We start from the raw sequence: 27,344 nt of genomic DNA, 5'->3' as shown, positions 1-27,344 counted from the left end.
ACCGCAGAACGTTCTGTTTGTCGTCAAACGCGATCTAAATAATAATAATAATAATAACACCTATCGCACAATATAATATTATTGTTGTAATACGCGTTTATTGTATTATCATATCACCGCACAATCGACGCTGCCGTCGCCGTCGTCGTATTATATATTCGATACGTTTCACACAGTAATAATATTAGCAATATTATAATAATTTGTAACAATGAAATAAAACGTCGCGATTGTGTTAATATTATAATATTACGTGCGTTATCGTTACAATAATAATAATTATAATGTCGTTGTCGTCGCGTCGCGCGGTTTTTCCATAGTTTAAGACGTCTTTTTCGAAACCACATGCTTATATTTGTTAATTCATAATACATATATTTTATTCTTTCTTTCGCGACGAACGTTCGGACTTTAAAATCCGTCGTGTTTTAATCACTATTATCCATCTATACCTAACACGTACACACACAACGATGCCGTTCCTATTTCGAACGTCAGCCGGCGCGCGGGACCGGTGACTTGAATACCGGACATTTCAAAAACCAAACGGTAAGAGTACCTATACCATGTATATAATATTATGTCGACGATGTATTTCGGAACCGTAAAAAACGGTTATCCTGGCTGCTGCATCAGACGTGACATGTCGATATACATATTATACGTACGTAATATTATAACATGACGTGTCCTTGGAATCGAATATTTTATAATATTTGTACTGTTATAAGTTTTACGTCCACCTATACCAACATAATATAACATCAAACGGTCTTACATATGCGGTAATCGCGGACGGCATATAATATAGGCATAGCTGACGTGCACGCGGATTGTGCCTGCAGGCCTTATTTCGATATTGAAAACTGAGAAAACATAATAACATAGTCTTGTTTTAATCATAAAAAAAAAAATGTGTTTAGTAAAAGACTGGGAAGGAATGCATCGGCTGCGAACAATGTTTTGCGCACGCGCGCATCGTAATATCGTAATATAGCCACTGCAGGTCGGTGCAGCTTATAATATAATATATTATGTATAAAAGAAGGTGTGATGGGAAGGACAAGCAGTATAATAATACGACTATGCCTATAATAATAATAATAATAATAATAACACATAATATATGTTCCGGTTTCGTCCTGGTCGTTTCGGTCACTGCAGCAGGCGCGTGCATGTGGCGCGACTTGACACAAAATATAATATCTTGACAGTTAATAATTAATGTACACGCGTAGAGTGACTCCGCAGATCGGGACGGTGTAAACTGGACTCGCCAGCGGGATAGAAGAAAACAATTATTTCAACGGGCGTGGAGATAAGTTCGCTAAGGAATCCCGACCAGATATTATGTGCACACGTGCGGAGTGCGCGAACGTCGTTATATGTATTTTTTTACTTCACGTATACCTATATAGGTTGGCCTATACGCTTAGGCCGAAGTCGCTAGGCAAATATCTACATAATATTATAAGCATGTTATTATAAATTATAATATAATATTAGGTATTTTGTATTAGATGTATATTTAACCAACCGGCACTATACTAACAAAATAAAACGCTATCGTTTCAAACACTTATAAAATTACAAATACAAATATAAAATAAGTATAGTTACTTAACACATATTTAAATACTTTTACTTGTTTAATCATACATAAAAAAATTGATTTTATAATATTAATTATTATCGGTTTAAAACTGTAATGATACATTTAAATTTAAGTATCATTACCTACTTCATTATTTCTGAAAAACGAAAAAAAAGTTATTTTTTAATTCTAAATACTGAAGTATCAATTAAACAATGAAATGGTTATCAATAAAATGCAAACTAAAAAAATATCCAAATAAAATGTTAACTATAAATTAAATAATAAAATGATTATCGAAAAAATAAAAAAACAATCTGAAATCTAATTAATAATTCTTTTAAATGTTGAAAAGTATATTTACATAAAAGTATTGGATTATTAAATATTAATTTGCTCAAGACTGTATATAAAATGCTTAATTTAAAAAAGTATTCTAAGTACCATAAAAGTATGGGTACTTATTTAAATAAATTTACCAAATTATTTTACAAAACTAATAAACGATATTTATAAGTATCTAAAAGATCTGAACTGAACCGATTTATAAAAAGTAAACTAATCATTTGAAAATTTTAAATTTCGTAACTCAACTCGGTTAATAAACATATACCTGATACCTAAACACCTTGTCCAACTTCGCTATAATATTACATATAGTATATGTATACTAAATAATTGTACACTTTGCGGTGAGTATCCATCAATCCCAATACCTTAAAAGACCGTAGCTGACGGTGCTCTCGATAGGTATGTATTCATTTTGTATGAAACGCGTCCGTTGGCTCGGTTCGGGCTCATTTCGTGGGTTTAAATGGATGAGTCCCAGGTCGTATGCTGTATATCATGCGTCTATAAAGTAAACTTCTACTGGTAGAACGATAAAAGACGATCTCGGTTTGTGTAATAACCATATAGGCGCTTGTATAGTAAAATTATTATTATTATTGGTATAGTATTTAATATTTATCCGTGGCGGCGAGGGGGTTCGTAATTTCGGTGACCGAGGGGGTAGCTGTGTCGAGACGATAAATTTTTTTTTTTATTATTTGACTCAAAACAGTAGTTTTTGCTTAACATCCAGGAGAGGGCTTATTTCTATTTGTTTGTATTATTATCATAATATTATAGGTGCATGCAATATTCGTGTACTAACTATACATCAAACCAACAAAATGTACACACAGTAAAGAGTTCGAGTCGTCGCAGTGTTTTTATTTGTCCACCATCGTTTCGTGCGTTGCCCGCCTACGATTTACGTCGTAGTCTCGTGATGTAGGCAATACACACAATAATATCATATATATATATATATATATATATATATACATATTATATTATGCGCGCGCGCGTGTGTGTGTACGACAACGAACCATTTAATGACCAAACGTGTTTGTTATTGATGATGATAAACGGTCGCATCTATGGCAACGGGCGATGATGTTATACCTCTATACGCTACCTATATAATAATAATATTACGTACATTATTACGACGGGATACGCAAAGCGAATCGCTAGAATTATAATAACAATGTAATGTGACTATATACATATATATATTATATATACACGACGTGAAACCTATTTTCCCGGCCGTGAACGCGCGTGTGCGGGGTAAAAAACACGTCGCCGCGCCGCCGGCAAAAGTATACGACATATCCGATAAGTATGACGTTCGGTTGAAGAGTTTTTTGTTTGGTTTTTTTTCTTTTTGTTTTTTTGTTTTTTTTTTTATTTTACATGTTCTCGAATAGTTTATAATAATAGTCATTGTTGCGATACGCGCGGAAATCGTTTCAGTTATATACACGACGATGGGTAGTGGGTAACTACGCCAAACGACCGCAGCGCATGCCGGTAGGATGATGTAACCTATATAATAATACATACTATACCTATAATAGTAGGTATATACATACACAATGTATTGTAAAATATATTATGATAAATCGTGAGTAAACCATACTGTAAATTTCACGGTCAAACGGTAATTTTTTATTGTATACGATATCACTTTGATATTAATAAATATATTATACTATTATATAATTTTTAATTGATTTAACTGTACAGAACGATAACAATAATAGTTATTGTCACGACTGTCCGGCTGGTATATATTCCGTCGCTTTTCAAATAATCACATTAAATACCTACATAATATACGTATTATACGAGTACTATATCTACCTACCTATATATTTTAAAGATTTTCAAAACAAATAAAGTCTTTGGCTCTCGGACCGTGTATTTTCTTCAATTATCTTCCCTATACATGTGGACATATGGATATCAATTACTTCCGAAATTAATTAAGCTCAAAATTAGGCGAATGATTTTAATGTTTAAAAAATGAAAAAAAAAATTTTATACCTAAAAGCTACAAAAATTTCTCAAATAGATGCACTTTTAGTGGTTTTTTTTATTTCCGATGACATTATATAATTATTAAATTAATTAAATATCTAGTACATTGTTTACCCGAGGCAAAGTATAAAATGGTGCCCTCTCATAATTCAGCCTTAAATACTAGTAAAAATTAAGTAAAAAGTAAAGAAAATTTCATTGATTTAATCTATACGTCTTCACCTTAACTGTATAAGTTTTTGAATATAATAATATAAATCTATTAATCATAAAAAAACAATAAAAATTTAAAAATAAAAAAATATTTTATACTTTTATGCTATATATAGGTCATTTTTAAAAGTATTTATATTTTAAATAATTTCCCTAAAAATTACATTCAGGCAATTTTCAGGCACGAAATAATATATTTATATTCACACAAAAACACGTGTAGCAGTAGGTGTAATGCCATATAACTGACATATAATAATGCTCCAATTTCACAGTCCTTTACATAATATAAACTTGTCAATTTCACAAAGATCGGAATTTCCTGGAAGTAAGTACGATATATAATTTATAAGTTTGGTACAATAGTTTATTTACTGATGTGTAAATACATATGCACGCGCATGATACACACGAGGATATATTCAAAGGAACATTTAGGTCATGTAGCTTTAGCGTGGTATTACCAGGCTTACAATAAATCGTAAGCACCAATGAACTTGAAATACTTAACTCATTATAGATTAAGCTTAAAAGATTTTTTTTCTTTTTCATTTTGTAAATAACACGTATTAACTATTAAGCGTATGTTTGATATTTTGGTGGCTGACTAGTGGTCTTTTTGTAATTGGCACTTTTGGTTTTCCACTATAATCTGCTATCCGTTTAAAATGTCGGTTTAACTGTTGTGTCGGCATTAGGTTCTGTCAGTTTAATGATAACTTAAACCGACACTAAATTGTAGTGGATACATAGTATACACAGTACTCTTATAAATCGTTTTCAATATAATTATTAATAAATTAATTTATCTATTATATAAAAATAATTAATAAGCATACATAAAAATTGGGTTCATAATAAATTTCTGTATTTATTAAATTCATCAAAATTACGAAAATTACCTAACTATTTTGTAATTTATAAAAATCTGAACCTTAAGATCTAAATCTCAAAAATGTATTACATGATTTTTCGATTCTTCGTAAGTTTTTCTACACTGAAAATAGTTTTGCGTAGGACCTCATGCGTTGTTCAGAGTGTGTGAAATTCAAATTTTGAAAAAATGGATATTCAAACGTTAAATGGCGATTTATTCTAAAACTTAATTTTTTTAGACTGTTATTTCAAAAATATTAATATAGATATATGACATAATGTCAAAGTGTTATAGAATAGGTATACGTTTTTGATAAAAATTAGTTCTACCTACCGCGTATTACTAATAGTAATATAATGAAATTAGAAAATATTTAAAAATTCTTGAAAATAAATTTCGTTTAGAATCGTTTTTCATTTCTAATGATTTATCGTTAAACCCAAATTTAACATATCTATCCTATTATTATAATACTAACTCAATGATGAGTTACGTTCACTTTACTATAATATAATGTATAACAGAACGAATCCCATTTTCTCCGGATTTTTTAGTACTTATAATATTATTATTTTGATTTATAAAATTATGTTTGTTATAGTATAAAATGTAAAATATTATTGTAATATAATCTTAATTATATTTTTAATTTAATTTCCTAGCCACAGCATAAATAAGTTGCAAAATGTTTGATCGAATTTGAATATACTACCATACATGAAGTAACAAGGTAAAAGCAGCTACTCAATAGTTATTGCGTGTTGATGTCTATTGAAAACACACTTCAACTTATTTAAAGTACGTTTAATTGCTTATCAAAAAAAAAAAGTGGTAAAAATAAATTGTTTTCTAATTATTGCTTTGCTCTAAAAGAGTTTTAATTTTAGAAAACCGTTAAAAATACGTGGAAATTATATAATACATTAGATTTGTAATTATAAACGCTTATAACATGAAATACTATGTAAAGAAAAAAATATAATTTCTTTTTTCGTATTTTTAAATTTAAAATGCAAAATAATACAAAAACAGCTTTATACTGACTACTTCTACTATAAATATATAAGTATAAAAATATTCATAGTGAAGAAAGCACTCAAAATGATTAATGTTTTTTAAAAATTATATAAATAATAAATATTGTAATCGAATTTTAATAATGAAAACGTATTTTGTTCACCTTAAGTTAATTGTAATCAATCTTAGATGACAAGTTAGTTAATGAAGCTGCAATTTATGATAATCAATAAACTATTATAAAGTTTTGTGTCTGTAATTATTTAAACATATATAGTAAGGAATTCATAACATTATGATATTTTGTATAATCGATAACTTCAAATAATTAATAACTATATTGTAATAAAATAAAAATATGTATTTGGATATTTTGATAACGATTGAAACAAATTTTATTTTAACCGTTATCAAGATTCTTTAATGTTAAAATATACTAAAATACTAAATAATTGATTATACAATTGATCATTCCAGAAAAAAAAGATTGAATACAAATATTTATCCTCAACTTAAATTAAACACTAAGCAGCATTAATAAATTATACAAATTATTAAGTATAAATGTTTTAAATTATTTGTGCTTAATTTGTATGATATACAATATATATTATTATTATTATTTAACTATCATAAAAATCATCACTGTATAGTGTATAATAATATGTTTAAACTATAATTTAAATTAAATATTATCTGTAATTTTATTGTATTAATAATATGTCAACATTTTTAAAATAACGTTCAGACTGTTATGTAATTAAAATTTGTTTCGTAGGTGGAAATCGAACATTTGATCGTGACATAAAAAACTTTATTTTAACTCATTATTTAATTTCATAAATTGCTCAAATATAAATATATAATATAATATATACTATGTCAATTTATGCGACTTATATAATTATTAGAAGGTACCTATATAAGAAGTAAAAAATAAGAATTTTCTACAAAAACCAAAATCATTATGAGTAACAATATTTTAAATTTAAAAGTATTGTTATTTTATATGGAAAGAGCCAACACTATTATACTAAATGCAAAGTTTTTACTTAAAAATGCATTATAAACTGGCTATATTGTTTTTTTTTTAATGTAAATATCGTTATATATTAACAACGGCAAAGCTACAAAATTATTTGACTTATACGAGTTTTGAATTTTAAGAGATATCTAAAAAAAAGTTTTTGGTATATACTTTCATAAGTCCATAATATAGTAATAAAACTTATAATATACTATATTATGAAGGTTTTATTAGTTGTACAAAATAATAGAGCAAACATTTATAAAAGTTTCCTTTAGTTTCTTATTTAGAATCGAAATATATATAATATAAGCGTAAATGCATAATAGAAAATAATAATAAAAATAATATTGAAATCAAAGAATGTCTATATTGTTTCATAGACGGTTTTTTCGATATATTATTATTAAAAATTAAAATAGCTATATACTCGTATTTTATAATATATTGTGCACACTGTTTTTCTTTTTAACTTTTAAAAGTAATACTCGGATGTTTCCCGAGAGACGCAAAATATAATGGTTTAAAATATTTTAAACTTATATGAAGTAAAATATTACAGTCATTTCCTACGTCGATGGTTAAATAGATAAATAATATAATTAAACAACCTGGAATATATTTTCTGAATTTTTGAAAAGTATTAGTGATTTAATTCCGAGAATGCCTGTTATGTCGATTGATCGTCTGTGTTCATTGAATGCGTACACATTGCTAAATATAAATAAATAATTGACTAGTCCGTTTGTTTGAAGGCTGTAAAAAAATATTGTTCTTTATATATTATATAAATGAGTTTTTTTTTAACTTAATTCAATTTTAATGATATTATGACATGATTTTCTCAATATGGATAAATAATTTCAAATTTTGTTACTAGTTTTATCCATAATCATTGCATTTAGATGAGTTATTTTTTATTTTTATTGACCGTGAAGCGTGATGTGAGAATTTTACCAATAGATGATGAGAAGATTTAAATAAAATTTAATATGATTAATGATAGTACAAATAAACGATTTTTTGGATTTAAATTTCAAAGATAACTTTTCATTAAGATGAAAATAATGGTAACTATATAGATTTTTTGTTTTTATAGTTACGCGTATTAAAACAAAAAAATATGAAATGAAAAATGTCAGAAGACTTGCTGTTGAAGCCTTAGACTGTGGGTATAATTATACGTAAAAATAATATGTATAAATCAATTAATAAAAATATTTAAAATTTAAATAAAAAAAATATATTTCTAAAATGGTTTTGGTGATGTAGATATAAATAAAAATAATGTAAGGTTAGTACGCATACTGGTCAAATTGACTTGATTATTCTCAAACGTATATTCATGAATCTGACACTGCTAAATTTGAATGAAATTTAATGATTTTATGGATTTGATGAAACTTGAGATGCCAGATACATACAAAGTTTACTCTCAATTCAAAGACATATTATATTGAAATATTATTTATTAGACTATATTGGACCTAGTAAAAATAGAATTTCAATTTTTGGAAAACCCCAAAGTTTAGAAATATTACATTTTTTTAAATTTTAGTTTTTGCGATGGGAAATTTAAAGTATCACCAACAATTTTTACTCAAGTTAACGTTATTCTCATGAAAGTACTAAATGATAATTATTTATGCACTATTACCAGACGAACAAGAAAAAACATACAACAAATTATTTTATATAATAACTGTATTAAAACCAGATTTAAAACCAAGATCCATGTCATGTGATTTGGAATTATCAGTAATTAATACCATAAAAAATATCTTGACGCTGAAATTTATGGTTGTTTGTATCATCTAACAAAACACTTTCATAAATAAATGAACGAAATGGGTTTTGCTTCAAAGCATAAAAATGATGCTCAATTTGCAATATTAAGAAAAATGGTCGTAACTCTTTTATTTGTTCCAATAAAAGTCCTAGATGCTGCTGTAGAAAAATTAAGAGATGATTAACCAGTATGTTTACAACCTTTACTTGACTGGTTTGAGGTCGATTATGTTGGGAGGCTTAATAGAAATGGAAAATCATTATTTTCACTAGGCATTTTTAGATTCCAACATTCTAGTTTGTGGTCTTTCATCAATTGTTTTTAAAAAGTATAAGCTGAGCGAGATGTATTTTACAGCCAACTTGAATCCCCCCAAGAAATTAAAGAAATGTATTGATGCAGATAAACATTTTTAAGAATTGTTCAGTTATAAAACTAGAACTACAATATCAATTTTACGCGGAGTCTCTCAAAATATTTCTCTTAATGCATTAATATAAAATTGTTGATAATTTTATAATATTAGTATAAGATAATATAAATAACTATTTTTGATATTAAATTTTTTTTTTAATATTTTTTATACATTTTTGACGTACTATAATAAATATAATTAGTATAAAAAACTATTTTTGATATTGTATTGAAATTGTTGATATACACTATTATAGTAAAAAATTGTTTTACATTTTTATTTATAATCTTAATATTTTATGTAATAAATAATTCTTTTTAATATGCTATTAAAATATATATATGACATATTATAATAAATAATAAAATAATATAAATAACTTAATAATTGACACCACGTCCAAACGGCTACATCAAAATAGGCTACATCCATTTATCCTGGATCGGAAAAATTAGATCAAAGTTAAATTAGATAGAAATCGTTGCATATTTATTCGATTTAAAAGAAAACGATAAAAAACAAATCAATGAAATGAAATAAAAACGTAATAGATAAATAAACAATAATTGTAACTTCAATAATAATTATTAGTCAAATGAAATATATTTATTTTGAATAAAAAATGTATTTTAACTATAAGTACTTGTGTTTTAGATAAGGCGTTTTGTACTTCGATATCGATGAATGTGCCAGCTGTATTGCTTCATATAATTAGTTTCGTTAAAATCTCGTATGATGGTGTTATTTTGGCTTATGAATCAGTAGATAGGTTGACTCTGTGGATAGGAAATAGGCTTGTTAAAATATTATTATAGGCAGTCGTTCTATATTTTTCCAAGGTTCAAGTCGTTTCTTTTTCGCAATCGATGTAAAACTACTTACATATTTTTTAGATGCCTGTTGACCAGTTCGTTTGTTACTCTTCAATTCTGGTTTTAACCGGTCAGTGATCTGAAAACTTTAAACAGTATGGAGTACACGTGGACGCTGGTGTCTAACACTGACGATCAAGGTTTAGGCAGTGAAACAAGTCTGTTGAATTGTAATGTTCAAGGACCGCACTCGGGTCAAATATTAATACTCTCGAATGAGTCCAGCACCCAAGCCATACAAAATCAAACTTTACCTGATATTACAAGTCCTCTGGAAAAAGATTATGGAGCGAGCCGGATACATTCAAATGAACCCAGGAAACTTCATCTCATGCATAGTAAGTGTATATTATTTTTTTTATTAAACTCTAAATATTTTAATAAGTTGCCAAAATTGTTCAAGACCATTTTTTTAAATGAAGAAATTAATAATTATGCACGGGTCATTTAATAAAAAATCAAATTAATAATTAAATTAAAATTATTAACAAACAACTATTTTATGGGTAGGTATATCAAAATAAATATATTATATATATATGTATATATATATATATATATATATATTATATTTATATCATATAATTTGTAAACATACCACAATGGTCAATGGTTAATCATTGAATAACGATAATTAATTTTTAAACCTACCTAAAATTACTAATTATAAGTATCATTCATATTATTCTATAGAAGTATTCTGAGTATTCTCAGTGGGGCCCAGTATTTCATTATATGAAATTAAAATAAAATAAAATAAATAAATAAATAGTTCTTAATTGGTAAGTATATACGATTACTATACACAAAATATAAAATAATATAAAAATATATAAGTATTAGGATTATACAACTTTTGACAATAACTTGTTTTATAGTTAGAAATTTTGAATATTACATTTTTAAAACGCGTATTAAATTTAAACCGTATAATTTTAATTACTTCATAAATATTAAATATGTATACATTTTTGAATTCTTAATTTCACTCATAAGTATAATATTAATATAATTTATTATATTTGTCTATACATCTAACATTTTTATGATTATTATGACTTAATTGTTTACAATATTGAACAGTTAATTTTATTTTATTATCGCAATATTACTTATTGACTAAATTATTAAAACAATTTATGATTCACGAATTTATTTTCAATGAATATTGACTTTAATTATAATCATTTAATAATCATCAGAGATATTTTCGTATATGTATAGAATCCGATTTTAATTTTATAAATAACTTCAGTGAATGAACATCGAATATTAACAAATATTTACATATTTACTACTTATTAGTTATTACTTACTATAATATAATCAATTTTAAGTTTTATTAATTTAAATTTAAAGTTTCAATGAAATTATCATTTTATAATCCTTTAAAATATAATTACCAACTTTACTTGTCATTACTAATGTTCAGAAAAAAAGTTATACTTACATAATATTTTTAAATTTTTTGGTGTGTGATTATATAAAAATAAATCTGAATTTAATCAGTCAGTGAATTATTCAATACCGAGGTGCAATCGACACCTATAACAACCCAGCACAGCAGTAGCTATTTGTTCACTCTTTATATTTTATGTATATTTTTTTTTTTTACAGATAGGAGTGATTTTGTAGGTGGTATTGATAACGAAGCATTGGATTTCAGTCATTTGACTGACGAATTCATTCAAAATAACAATACAGAAGCTAATCAGTAAGTATATATAATACATATTTTATATATATATACAGTAAATAGTATATATTATATTGATTATATAACGTTTTATAATTCTATGCATGCTTAATATGAGTAGTGTGCCATTATGTCGATACGATGAATTAATAATATTTAAATACAAATTATCTTACGTTACAATAAGGTGATGACAGCAGGCAATACTTTTAAATTAAAACAAATAGGTAATTCTAATAAAATATCGATTGAGTAAATAATTAACATAATAAATTATCGTTAATATTATATTATTTATAAGCCTACCCTGTGAACGAATGATTAAAAATAATAATAATTTATATTATCAAAATACATTAAATAATAATTTAGCGTCATCGTGGTATTCAACTTATATCAGTTCAATATTAGCAAGTTGATACACGACTAACGTGTTTTGATTAATAATTAGTTAGAATTTTATCCCCGGCTCTAACCCTAACTACTATGATTATACATTAGATATGTAGTGTTAGAAAAAGAGTATGAATTCATTATGACCAATATAAATAATTGCTTACCTAGTATGTTATATATATTTAAAAAACCTAAAAAAATCAATTGCAGGCTATATAGTTATACGGAGTATAATATTATCATCCCCCGGCGTAAATAATGAGCAATCGTGTTTAAATTATTATTTTCTTTACACTTTTATGTCTGATTTTTGTTTTCAAAGATTCTTCCACGAAACCGTCGACCAAAACGATCACGTGATGGTTCGAATAAACACACCGTACCAACAAGAACAGCCTCAGCTCTTCTTGAAAAACGCGTCGATACCGCCAATCGCCGACTTGTCGTTCCACACTAACACTGTTTTATCCAACGCCGGTTTGCCTAGTAAGCCAATCAAGGATAAGTCACACAATTACACCAACAGGTTCGGTCAGTTTTTATACGCATTCACGAAAATATACTATTTTTTTTTTTTTTTTTTTTATTCCTTCGCGCAGGCACAACTTACCAGAAAGTCCACCGGACTCCGAACCACCGTATTCGCCGGCCGACGGCGTTGGCCAATCTCCGCGTAAGACATACGATTTTATTCGATTTGTTCCGTTTACCGTTGCAAACCCTTGTTTCCAAAAACTGTATAGCATTTTATTTTCTTCGATTTCTAGACCGAAGAACGCCGAATTTGCAATGTCTCATTTCGGCCAATAAGGGTCAAATGCCGATGAACCCCGGCGGCACCACCGGGCTCTACCAAAAACAACCCGTAGCCGCTAAAATCCCACACCCGTTGTCTGTTCAACCGTTAATGATAAATCAACCAGGATCGTCGTCTCACGTCACGCATTTAGGTTGGTACGACTAAATTGTATAGTTTGAAAGTCGGTTTTCAATCTGACGCCTAAATTAAAGCGGTCAAATAATAATTAGTACCTATTTATGTTTTCGTTACAAAATGTCCACTTTGACGTTTTCAGATTTTAATCAAATGCCGCCTAACGCGAGGGCAATAGAAATACCCGAGCCCGAATACACGGACTTGTTAAACGTAACTGTATCGGAGAAGAAGCGAAAACTTTGTGCGGACATCGTTGGAGGAAACACCGGTGGTAGCAACGTCCGCGTCAAAAAAGAAACTGGTAAATAACTAAACAATTACATAGTCACACAGTCAACTATATAATAGGCTATTATAATTAAAACGATCGACTACGACGTTTGCACATTGTGTTTGCGTTATGCTTAGAAAATTGCGGTAAAAAACCAATCACTCACGTGTCGCCGTCGGGAAGATCGGTTTGTAGCGAAGACAGTTACACGTACCAGGACAGCTGCGAGTCGGGCTTGTACAACGACACGAGTTTTCAGTGTATCCGTTTCCAACCGTTTCAAGAATCGTCGTGGAACACGTTATGCGATCACTCTTTAAAGGAACTGTACGTATATTTAATATTAAACGAATATTTTGTACGATTGTCATTATTATATTATTATACCTCCGATAAACATTATTCCCCGTAAAAAACTTTGCACGTATATACATCTATATGCGATTTTATTTCAAAGCATATGGTTTACAATAATAATAATTATTTTTTTTATCTTCCGTGGTCTCATTATGGTTATAGTTCAAAGCTGGCAGTATCGTAAAACTTTTTTTAAAATATAAAAAAAACCTTTAAAAAATGATTTTAAAAATCCTAAAAAAGTATAATTTTTTTTTAAATTTAAATATCAAAACAATAGAGAAAAAAATCTTATTTCATTGTAAAATTAATACAATATTGCTTCACTTAAAATATAAAATATACATTTTGTATTTAGAACAAATACATATTTTAGTTATATGTGGTTTTTTCATGTAAAATATATAGAGAAAATCGAGTGACTAAAACCATTGTACATGAAAAATACTTTTGTGTAAGAATCAAATTTTTGGGACTGTATGATTGATGTAAATTAGAATAAAATGAATAAAAGAAAGATATTAGTTGTAGCCTTATAAGACGGTTATAAACTTTTGTGGTGGTAAATTCTCCTGGGTCTACTTTAATACTACCTTACGGGCGTCGGGCATATATATAAACTCGTTTAGGTCTATAATAACTTAATTTATATAGAAAGAGATTTATTGTTTATAATAATATGAATAAATTAAGTATATAAAGTAAATTTTTTAAATTATAGTAAATATTATAAAAATAATATATCAGAAGTACTTTTATATTTTATATTCTTAGTTACTTAAAATTCACGAGAGTTTATCATACAATCAGTAGGGTTTATCACTGCCCTATTCTTACACTAGATAATTATGTTTATTTAAAAATATTTTTTAGGCCAGTACCACATTATAGAGTAGATGCAGATAAAGGCTTTAATTTTTCAAACGTTGACGACGCATTTGTTTGTCAAAAGAAAAATCATTTTCAGGTAAATTATATTATATTTTAAAGAATTTTTTCGTAACAATTTTAAACTGAACCATGAATTTACTTACTATTCAGATTACATGTCATACACAACTCCAAGGTGACGCACAGTTCGTCAGAACTACGGAAGGAATCCATAAAGTTGGTAGTTTTCATTTACACTTTTACGGTGTTAAAGTCGAATCACCTGGTCAAACAATTAAAGTAGAACAGTCTCAAAGTGACAGAAGCAAAAAAGCATTTCACCCAGTTTTGTAAGTATAAACAACTATTATTATTCTAACATTAGTCGTTTTATATACCTATGTAAGATAATAAATCGAGAAAATTATGAAGTTTAAACAATTTGAAAATATCTTCGCATTAGATATATTTATACGTATAGGATAAGCTAACCAAATTTACTATTACAGTATATTTTGCGATATACTTATAGCGACCACTATATATTATTAAAGATAACCGATATAAAATTATAAAATTCATATCGATTTAGTCGATAGACTCAATTGAAAATAGTATTTTAAATTTTTAATAAGATGTATTTAATCTGATATTATATATAGAAGTACTAACAATTTAAGGATTTATACTATGCAACTTATAAGTAATAATGATGTTAACACGTAGGTATGACACGAATCGACTAAATTCTAACCACAGAAATCTCATATAGGAAACGTAAATTGTTGGATAGACAATATTAAAATATAATACTTGCTTTTCTCTATTACTGAATAGCAATTGACTACATTTATTTTTTAAATATTTTTCTTTTATTTCTGAAATAATTCCAAATAAGAGATTTAAAATGTTTGTAGAAGCCTCTACCCTGCACGTTCACATTACTGTCATTACTGGTGGACTAAAATATTACTGTGAAACCTATTTGTGCCACTGACGTTTATGTGCTTATTATTATGATAGGCTGGACTTACGCGAAGAACAAGTGTCCAAGGTGACGGTGGGCCGGTTGCATTTCAGCGAGACTACGTGCAACAACATGAGGAAAAAAGGAAAGCCGAATCCGGACCAGAGGTATTTTTACCTGGTGGTGGGCCTGCACGCGCACTGCATCAACGACCACGACTATCCGATCGTCTCGTACGCGTCCGAGCGGATAATTGTCAGGGTAATCCAAGTAATTATGCTAGACTGATTATAATATTATATGTCGCTTACGACCCGCCGCGACGGGAAATGGCGTTTCGAAATGTGTACGGCGGCCAGTGGCATTTTTTTTCTTGTTTTCTTTCTATCACCAAAGGCTTCGAATCCGGGCCAGTTCGAGAGCGACGCGGAACTGTGTTGGCAACGGGGCACCACACCAGAGTCGATTGTGCACACCGGCAAGGTGGGCATCAACACGGATCGGCCGGACGAGGCGCTGGTCGTGCACGGAAACGTCAAGCTCACGGGACACATAATTCAACCGTCAGACATCAGGATCAAACAACACATACAAAAAGTGAGTTTCAAACGATAAACGATTTTTTCTCGTGGTGAAGTCCTGTTCAACCCACATCATTTAGAGTTTAGACGTATTATATATTTATATATCATAGAAGTAATAAAAACTTCTTAAGTTTTTCTTCGCTCAGTTCACAGCTTCATCACTTTATTTTTGAAAAATGTTAAATTTCGAAATATTAATAAAATAACATAGGCTAGTTTATATTAAACCGAAAAATAATATCATATTGTTTGATCTTGTTATTCGATTGGTTATAGGTGATTTCTATGCAATGAAGTTTACATAACTCGTAAATTATGATATTATAAACCATAAACCATAGGTACTGTTATAATAGTATGAGTATAAATAATGTGCTTTATGTATTCAACTATTTACAGCAGCCATTGGTCAAATATTTGTAAATATTTCCGGCAGTCTTGATTAATTTTAAAATCCTATTACCATTATTAATCCATCGTTATAATTTGTACCTATACCTACTCCATTTGCGAAGATTTGCATGATGGTGTTCGTTAGATAAAGTATAATAGGTGTGGTAAGACAGGGCGGGTACCTTAGATATATATGTTATACTGACAGCCCAGGCGGAGTTTGAAAGGGAAAATATCTTATATAGATTTTTTTTTAAAAATAATATGTAATTTGGGAGAATTATATTTATAATTTTAATTCATACTATAGGTAGTTGTATCACTTGTATCAGTCTTAAATCTTGTGAAGTTATGATGTATATATCGTAACTACTTCATAAAATCGATGTTTTGATAAAAATTTGTTAATTTCAAGGAATGAAAACGGCTTTTTCACAATATTCGCAAAATAGTAATACATTTCATGAAATGGTGTCTCCACTTGACATCGCATGATTGTTTTTAAAATGCCGTCATCCACGTTGTGTGCCTGTACGATAAAACATTTACTATATAGGTACAGCTATTGTTAATAATTATTATTTATGACATATTTAATATGATCAAACGATATTACATTTATAAATGTAAATTATATTTATTTAAAATTAAGTTAATATTGCATTTTAAATAATTTAATCATTGATTTTAAGTAACTTTTACACACAAATGTTTTTTTTAACACTTGCAAAAAAATGAGAAAGGAGTTAATTATATAACATATATATAATATATATTATGTTTTTATTTTTATTTAAGCAATATAATGGATTAACAATTAACTGTAGTTCAAAGCCGTACCTAGCAGGGGGGCATTTTTTGTGTTATATTATGTGGTTACAAAATAACCTATACAATATTAAAATAAAATTAGAACACAATTTTTTTAGCTTAAAACCCCTCCCGAAATTAATTGTCAGTTACGGCCTTACTGTAGTTACATATAGAAGATGACTGCAATTCTAAAAAAATACTTGATATTATGTTTAATTACCATTTTATGAAAAAGAAAATTTTTTTTTGTAAATAATAAATAATCATTTTGTATTTTATGAAATGTTATTATAAAATTATTTCAATTTCATGAAATAGATATGACATAAAAATATGTAAAAACATATCTCTAGAGATAATCAATAGACAGCGGGTATTTGGTGAAAATTTAAAATAACCCGTGAACAATTGTTTTTTTAAAAAATTATTGATACCCTATATTTACATGATTAGTATTATTTTTTCATGAATAATTTAAAATTGAGTATTTTGCTGTTCAAGTTATAATATAAAAGAAAAGTAATAGGTATTTATCAATGCAAAATTCATCAAATTATTTTTAATATATTTTAATATTTGTTATGTAACATTAAAATATGTAATCTAAAAATGTATTGTCATTAAAAAATGGATCCAATAATTGAAAAATGTTAAAATAATATGCGAAAATATCTAGTAAAAAGAATAATTAGTATAAAAGTATAGATACTTAACGTATTTTTAATCACAGTTACCTAATAAACGAATAATGTATTCAGTTAAGAGAACGTCGTTTCGGAATTTGTTATCTCTGTCTAACACACGGATAATAGGTACTGGATTTTTACTTCAGTTAATTTATAGTTTATATTAGATAAAATTTATTTATGATCGGTAAACCACAATCGAGCGAGTATTATTTTCATATTTTCATTTTAAAATGAGTTATAAATACTAAAATAATTCATAATTAGGTATATATATAGGATATATAGGTAACTTTTTAAAATTAAAATCAGAAATTGAATTCAGTGCAGTAATGGACCTACCCACAAATTTAAAATATTTGAGTCAATGGAATTATAGAAACTATACATCGTATTGTTCAGTTTATAACCGTTGTAAGCCACCTTCACTAAATATAAACTAGATGGCAACACCTACACCGTTATTGAATTTTACAGTTTTAGGTAAATAGTTTTAAGACCAAGAATGGACAATGGACATACTGTGATTAATTATTAAGCGTTAGTCCGTTACTGAACTGAAGTGCTCAGTTTATATTTTCCTCTACAATTATAGGCAAATAACCTATATTAATAAACTGTAGTAAATATCCCGTAGGTACGTATACGCGCGTAGATTTCCTATGTTTCGTCCGTGTAAAATACAGCGACGATACACGACTCAAAATGTATCGTAGACGTTCTATCAAAACGTACGTCGTGTCGTAGATCTACCAGTAAAATATATACTGTGTATCGGTATACCTATACTTAAATCCTCATTGGCGCCTAACAATTACAATCGTTGTAGATCCAAACCTTAATCATATTTATATGTTTTCAAAATAGTGCGACACGAGCGAGCAGTTGCGGAACGTGCAGAAAATAAACGTGGTACATTTTAGCTACAAGCCGGAATTTTCATCGTTGTTCGGGTTGTCTCTGAAGGAAGCCGACACCGGGATCATAGCGCAGGAGGTGCAAGCCGTTCTGCCAGAAGCCGTCACCAACGCCGGCGGCATAGCGCTGCCCAACGGAATTGTGTACGACGACTTTTTGGTCGTCAACAAAGTGAGCTCCGTCCATTTGATTACAATATTATCGTTATAATATATGCCAGTGGTGTTCTCATCGCGTATAATATGTACCGCGTAATGCTTATGAGCGGTACGCGATCTCAACATTTTATCAAACGACATTTTGTTCTTGCGTACAGCGTCGTACTATTTCCGTCAAAAAGAAAAACAGAAATAAAATAAAATGTTAACATTCGACATTTTTTTTATAATAAGTAATAGTATAATATTATGTTAATTTTATTCAGTATATTTTGAAAATTGTACATATTGTTACAATACTGGCCATATATTTACTGATAACAATTTATTCTGACGATTGAATAAAAATGTATCTCGTTAATGAATAATACATTTAAATACTATTATTATGTCAAATTTTTTATAATTTATTTTGTCACTTATTTTTGAGCGCTCTTAAATTGTAATAGGATTCAACAATAGTACAAGATAGGTAAAGTCTCAAAATTAAAACTAAAGATTTTTTCTTTAACGGTAGATCAAAGGTTAAATTAAAAATCATCGGAAACAACGCGTAGTTTCGGAAATTGCACGTACATTTTTCGTCGGTAATACACACACTTAGTAATTTGTGAATAAAAAAATCATTAATCAGTGCCAGACTGGTCCCATCGGTCTTCTGACTGATTTGACGGTTAATTTAGAATATTGTCTGAGTGAGTTGACTTTGAAATTGCAACTGCAGCGAAAATAATATGAAATATTATAATGTGGATATTTTGATGAATATACTTTGTCAACTTATTTAAACCATTCATTTTTATATATTTCGCTTCGTACAGATTTAATAGAACAATATTTATGTTGAATTTTATTCGTAATCCTAACTTAATAATCATCAGTAAAATATCGAACATCTATGATCAAGGACTCAACGAGTTAGTATACTTTTAAATGATTTATGGTAACGTCACTGGATCTATATAATTCACTCGTATACAAAATAATATAACATATTCATTTTTAACGTGCAGGATCGGATTTTCATGGAAAACGTCGGAGCCGTAAAAGAGCTGAGCAAGATCACCAGCCACTTGGAAGCTAGGATCAGTGAGCTCGAACAGGACCATAAGCGTTGTTTACTGTTGGCAAATAGTCATCCAGGCATAGCGCTATCGGATTTATCCAGTAAGTATTGATTCAATTCATCACGATTTAAAATCAGATAGACAATTTAGGTTTTAAATATTTAAATTTTTTCTAATGGAAAAATGTATAAAATAACAATATAATAGGTACTAAAAAAAACTAAAAAAAACTACATGAATCACAGTGTAATATTAGCTTGTCTAGTTAAAATTACGGATTATTAACCGAGTTGATATTTAATATAATATCTCGATTTCCAGCTTATCGTATAAATATCAATATTATGAATTACGTTTATGGATAATACGTAACTTCGAGAATTTATTTATTTGTATTTTATTTAATGTCATAATATGATACATAAAGTTTGTACAACTGGTACAAGCAGTATAAATTATTAAAAATCAAAACCATAAATCCTTTATTTCCCATTAAAGTTAATTAGAATTAAGGTAATATTATAAAGTTCACAATATTATTAACGACAACTGTATCTAGTTTTTTATATTGGTTTAAGTTTAAGAATCTTGAAAATGTTCATTGTTTATAATTATTCAAATAATATAATAAACATGCCACATGCTATTGCGTGCATCGCACTGATTGAAATATTGAATAAAGAGTTGCATTTACGAACGAACACGGTCATTTGTGTAATGCGTTGTACATACGTAATACTGTGTTTATTGACATTTTTGTTCAATTTTCTTATTATTATATTTGTTTTTATTTTAGCTACAACCTACTCTAGCAAGCACAACGATTACGATGCTATTGTCGAAAAACGTAAACTGTTAAGACCGACGAATTCGAGTGACGTTTACTGTGGGAAATTTGTGCAAATTTCCATTATATCTCTAACTGTTGTTATCGCGAGTTGGTAAGCAAACGTCCGGTTTAATATCAATTAATACCAATTCATCATAATGCCTTCATTTTCAGTTTAATTTTTATAACTGGACTATTTTTTATGGAACACCACTACAGAAATCAAATAACATTCACAAGTGAACATGAACTGTAAGTACTCGATTTTTACACATTTTTATTATTTATCTCTTTTTACATAACGCGTATCAATAATAGTTTGTAAATATTTGAACTTTATACAGTAATGATAACATGATATTAAATAAAATGAAATTGCATTAAATAATCGAATCGACAGGTACCAGTTGTCAATTGTACACGCATTATATATTTATATGTATATACAATATATTGTTATTAATTACATTTATTATTCACCAGGTATTATTCTACAGGTGATTTGAATACAAAAATTAATATTATTTAATTTTTTTTTTTATCGCCCAATAGTATCGTCAAACCGTTTAATATAAATGCAATACAAGCACACGAAAGTGTTCAGCCAAAGGACACCGGTCAATTACCGTTGGAAATAGACGGGTTTCTCGACAAAGACAAACATTTGACTTGTATGCGGCTCAGGCGACTTGTAACTAACAGCAGGAGTTGTGAAGTATGATAATACCTGTATAAGAGATACAAAATTAACAACATAGGGACTATGGCATAGGATAGCTAATTGCCAAATTTATTTTGCCCCATACACCTATCTATAATATTACAAACCTATAGTCTCACAATACACACGCCAATCGCCAATGACTATTCATTGCCGAAATAATATTCTTTTTAATTTTTATTATGCTATTAATATTTTAAGCCAGTCTGCCCACGGTTAAATGGATAAATAATTATCGTATATTTTATGAGTTTCCCCGATTTTTACCTATTATCTGACATGTTCAGAATGTGAGCATATAAATACGGTTCTAGGTCACTTTATACGGTCGAGTATAAAAAGTGCGAAACGCAGACACTTTGTACTATTATATACATAAAGTATATATATATATATATATATGTATATATTATACACAATTTTATTAAAATTGTTATTAAATTTAAATAATGTAAATCTAAGTACCTTATACATTCTTCGAGTTTTTAAACAATTTTGCAGGCAATACAATTGGACGAATGTGTCAATAGGCTACACAAGAAGCAAAAATCTAATTCTGGTGAAAATAATAAGCTATTAACTTTATATAACCAGCACCAAAACAAAGAAATAATTTTGAATTTTTAAATTCCATATACTATATATGTTGTTTTTAATATTATTTCTCTTTTTTGACATATGTTTATATTGTACACGTTTTTAATTGATTTAAACTGATTATTTTGACTAATAGTATAATATACTATATTTTATAACGTTTTTAATAAATTTATTTTATTTATATTTAATTTTTACATTTTAATAATTTACATTATATATACACAACATTTAGGTATATTACTATATACATTAATACGTACTTTATATATAATATAATAGTACATAGTGTCCGCGTTCTGCGATCTAAAATTTTGTCTGACCGTACAAAGTGACCGCTTACCTATAAATACACATTCTAAATAATGAAAATGTGGTTTTTGTATTGATTATAGTACGATAAGATCAAAATGAAAATGAATAAAATTGCCGGAAAAAAAAAGGAAGAGGGCAAAAACATCAACGAGTTTATTAGTTTTATCGTCAAAATCGATCGTGCAGCGGGTACGTTTCTTTTTGTTATATGTACAATGAAATTATATTTTATAATATTATTAGTATATCAATATTAAGAATAAGTCATTATTAATAATTAAAAACGGTAGGTTACTTTACTTATAAGTTATATATTTTAGCAGTGGCAGTTTAACTATAGTACACTTATACAATGGTGTATTTTGGGTAATTTTTCAGAAAATTTTTGGATGAGGAGCTCTGCCCCCCAAAACTCCTATTATTAAAATTAATCACTAACTTATTTAAGTATAATTTAAGCTAAAGAAAATCTTACCAAGTCAAAACTTGATTATTTTTTATAAGTTGTAAGTTTTAGATACACATAAATTATAGTGTTTATACGTTTTGAATTATACTTATCATAATAGCAATTATGACGTCAGTCAGTCGACAGGAAAATAAATTACCAAAAAATAAAAATAATTTTTTTTTGAACCAATGAGTAATAGTTTTATATTATTTTTTATCCACAGTGCAGTGCCATAAACCATTATAACCTGCTAAAAATAGCTGTAAATAAAATACAAATTCATTGCATAAATCACAAGTTCCACTGAACTTTGATCAACCACAAGTGTACCTAATACCGATAACAGACTAGGCACTTACTGAATAAATTAAATTATTGTTCCCAACTCTTTTGTAATATGAATATAAATCTTATATTAAGTCATAAGAAATAAGTCGGCTAAATCGTTTAAAAATTGTTAAGCAAATTTTTAGGACCATCCCCGCCCCCGCCTTTGTAGCTAAAGCTATTTTTGTTCGATACGATTATTAAATATCATTAAAGTAATAGAGTTACAGCGCAAAAAATACATTGCTGCAATTAGAGATTGAAATATAATATTTATGTTGGTTTGAATATGGTTATTTACATGAGTCAATATTTCCCTTGTTAATTGAATTTTCAAAAAAGTCATCATATGTTGAATGGAGGAGAGAGATGAGGAAAATACCGCCACACAGTCGTTTTCCGGACCGGACTGTTTCAGCTTTTAATCAATCGAAAAATACTTTTTGTTTAGACATCGTGTACAAGGACGTTACGATCGGCGTGTATGGGAGTTACAGCAACTTCACGGCAGAAACCAACGTGACGGACGAATGCAGTAGGTCGGAACTGCTCCAACAATGTAGCGACAAGTCGCTGTTCGTGTACGGGTTCCAACTTCCGGTCACCAAACAACGTACTGACTATTTTATCAGCGTGTCTTATCGGCAAGTCCAATAAATATAAATAATATTACACGTTTATACTTGTTTTATACATCATTGCGTACGTACCTCTACCGTAGGATATATCCGTTTTTTTGTGTCGGCATTATGGGAAAACGGAAAACACCGCTTTTCTTCTTTATGTATATTTATTATTATAAAGGTTATACAATTATTTGCCGTTCCAAAAACAATACTGATTTTAATAAAAAATTCCGTTACGCTAATAAGGTGCGTCTCATATACACTCCTAATTACTATCTTCAAGTTTACATTAAATGTCATTAAATTGACAAAGTTTGTATCGCCATAAGACACTCCTTCAAATGGTATACAAATTGTAATTATTTAATATTATTCGAGGAAAACAAAGTGAGCAATTAGGTATCTAATCGCTCTATTATAAAATTTATCAAGTTTATCTCGTCTTTGTGCAGGTCACTGTAATGTGTTAAATTTGAATTCAATATGATGAATCATTGTACAAGAACAAAGATTCGATGAGATGGTCTAAATTACTAAGCATATTTTATTATATATTTAAATGTATACTATAATATTAAATCTATTAAAGTTCCAACCATAACCAACTTAACAGCTAACACCCCCACTCACCCCCAAAGCAGTACGTTTACATATTATTATCGAAGTCACTGACGCACGTATATGAATTTTATACTTAACTTGTATCGTATACAAATAAGTAATAAGAAATTAGTAATTACACAGTCTGTGCTCTACACGTTACAGCATAAGCAAAGGCAGCTTGAACGATTATCTGACAAGCATGTCAGTGTCGATGACTTGTCCGTCGGACCCGAACACCAGTCTATGGGCGGCGAACGGCACTCGATGGAATCCGTCAGACACGTCATACGAATGGCAGACCGACAAGTATTCCGTTTCCGAAGACTCGGAATCGGTAACCGTAATCGTCCGGTACAAACCATGGCCGTACGAACGGTTGAAGGTAATTGAATTCCATCTCTCGTTTAGTTATAGTTTGTTTGATTTAATGTATAAAATAATAATAATATGTAAGCACACTAGAACTTTATACAACGATAACACGTCACGCGTCTTGGGGCCGGGAAAAATAATTACTATTTATAACTTTTTATTCTGTATTACATATATTTGTTTCATACAATAAAGGTAAAAAATTAAAATACATAATTGTGCTCTGAAATAATTATCATTACAAAAAAGGTACAAATCATAAATGAATTGTATTGTCTTAACACACTAAAAATATGAAAAATATACTGGATAGGTCCTATACCTATTATTTTATTGAAAAAATATTTAAATTGATTTATTGTAGAAGTATAATTTCATATTACGTTTAATTAGTAATTATAGTAGGTATGATGAATACATTTGTAGGTAATTGAAATGCATTGTATTCACAAATCACTTATCGGAAAAAAAAAATTTAAAAAAAAAGCTTTAACCTACTTTCGTGTGCATAAAATCATATCTAATAATGTTTAATATGATACGCCTTTTGATCGGACTATGTAATTGCATGCGGTGTAGTTTAAATGTTTATCAATATACATGTTCATTTAATATTAACAAAAAATATTTACTTTTAAAACTAATTGAAAACAATTTTACAAGTGCATGCAATGTCGTGCATGTATAAACATAATTATATTTTATTATCATAACACATAAATACTATTCGGTCATTTTTTGGCAAAATAGAAACAAAAGTTTTCGTAATGTTTAAATTCTTGAATACTTATATTTGTGTGTATGGTAGTGAAATATCATTCCATGTCTCCTTCCAAATATTTATCAAAATATGTAGTTTCTCGTGGATATTTTACGATCGATTTTTTCTATTTATAGGCGTCGTGCAGATCAACCGAAGATAAACGGACTCTAGCCGTCGTCGAGTATACCGTCTCTCTGCACAAGGATTTCAGCGAGATCGTGTAAACCAATATCAACATAATGATAAAATGTAAATGTACCTACCCGATATATTATCTCCAAACATGGCGGATGAAATGATTGAAGACGAGACGGAAATAATTATTTGCGGAGCCGTTTAATCGGTCGCCCCCGCGGGATGTTGGCAAACTATAAGAAATAATTGCAGTCTATAATATATTTTGAATTTGAATTCTTTGTTAATATTCATTCTGTAACGACTCTTATTTTTGGAATCATAGATCTAAGTATTCGTTTATCTCGTTTTCGTCGGTATTGTTTTCGTTTTATCTATTAATGTAATTATTAAAAAAAAAAAAAAAACCGTCGCAGACGGCGTTGTGTAAATTTGATCTATTTCGAGATTTTGTTTCACATATCAGGCACATCGTACGTTATCTTATTTACCTTCACACGTCGTTTTTTTGTTTTTACTCACCTACTTAGTGATTAAAAACTATATAATAATATTATAGGTACCTAAGACGCCTAACGGTACGCACAACTTTTATTCGTCTTAACAGTCAACATTCGCTTTTTACACATTATATCTATTCTCATATAATATGTATAATGGACGGCGTGTTTCTTTTAATCGATTTGAGTTCGCACACAATACAACTGATCATATATAAAAAATTCTTAATCTTGTGATTTATTTGTTATCATAATAATATATATACATATATATATATATATAATAATATACCTATAATAAATTTCACCAAAACGAACATTGGTGAACTGTGTGTTGTAGCGAAAGAGTCGTTTATCTAAAATAATAAACTAAATTATAATAAATGTATTATTATGTTGATTTGCATATTTGTCGCCATACGAAATAAACGGCTTTTAGAACTCGGGATATTTATAAACGTAATATTTTTTTTTTCATTTTTTAGCTTAGAATAATTTTGCTGTAGGTTAATATAATATGTACAAACTGTTGTTTCGAACAGCATTATAATATTACGTTGTGTGAAAGGAGAAATCCAAAATGTTGTTTTAGTTGAGTTTTTTGATCATGTTTTTCTCTTTGTTATTTAAAAAAAATCTAAACTGATTTTTCAATTTTTGACATAGTACTATTATACAAAGACACAATAATATGTGTAGCTTTAGGAAATAAAAAAAAACATATATACATTTTTACATCTGTTTTTGTTTTTGTTTTTTTTTTTTAAATAAAATATTGTATTAAAACCCAAAATAAATATTATATTGTGATTTATTCT

The 27,344-nt window shown here is 28.3% G+C and overlaps 1 protein-coding gene across 3 annotated transcripts; it reads left to right on the top strand.

Moving 5' to 3' along the window:
• Positions 1 to 27,344, top strand: LOC132926292 (myelin regulatory factor). 3 transcript variants are annotated; one of them, XM_060990640.1, is made up of 20 exons: positions 1 to 549; positions 10,196 to 10,512; positions 11,792 to 11,888; positions 12,589 to 12,792; positions 12,866 to 12,939; positions 13,034 to 13,216; positions 13,343 to 13,504; positions 13,612 to 13,801; positions 14,705 to 14,798; positions 14,873 to 15,051; positions 15,725 to 15,929; positions 16,065 to 16,265; positions 19,012 to 19,233; positions 20,234 to 20,387; positions 21,084 to 21,228; positions 21,291 to 21,368; positions 21,669 to 21,831; positions 22,830 to 22,938; positions 23,979 to 25,138; positions 26,026 to 27,344. In XM_060990640.1, exons 2-19 carry the CDS (start codon positions 10,272 to 10,274, stop codon positions 24,182 to 24,184), a joined length of 2,907 nt encoding a protein of 968 aa, XP_060846623.1. In that variant the 5' UTR covers positions 1 to 549; positions 10,196 to 10,271; the 3' UTR covers positions 24,185 to 25,138; positions 26,026 to 27,344. The 3 variants fall into 3 exon arrangements, with proteins under 3 accessions (XP_060846623.1, XP_060846621.1, XP_060846622.1); XM_060990638.1 differs by having other exon boundaries at positions 15,725 to 15,938; XM_060990639.1 differs by lacking the exon at positions 1 to 549 and having other exon boundaries at positions 10,177 to 10,512; positions 15,725 to 15,938.

The sequence above is a fragment of the Rhopalosiphum padi genome, chromosome 3, assembly GCF_020882245.1.
Source record: "Rhopalosiphum padi isolate XX-2018 chromosome 3, ASM2088224v1, whole genome shotgun sequence".
NCBI lineage: Eukaryota > Metazoa > Arthropoda > Insecta > Hemiptera > Aphididae > Rhopalosiphum > Rhopalosiphum padi.
This window is presented reverse-complemented; position numbering and strand designations above follow the sequence as displayed.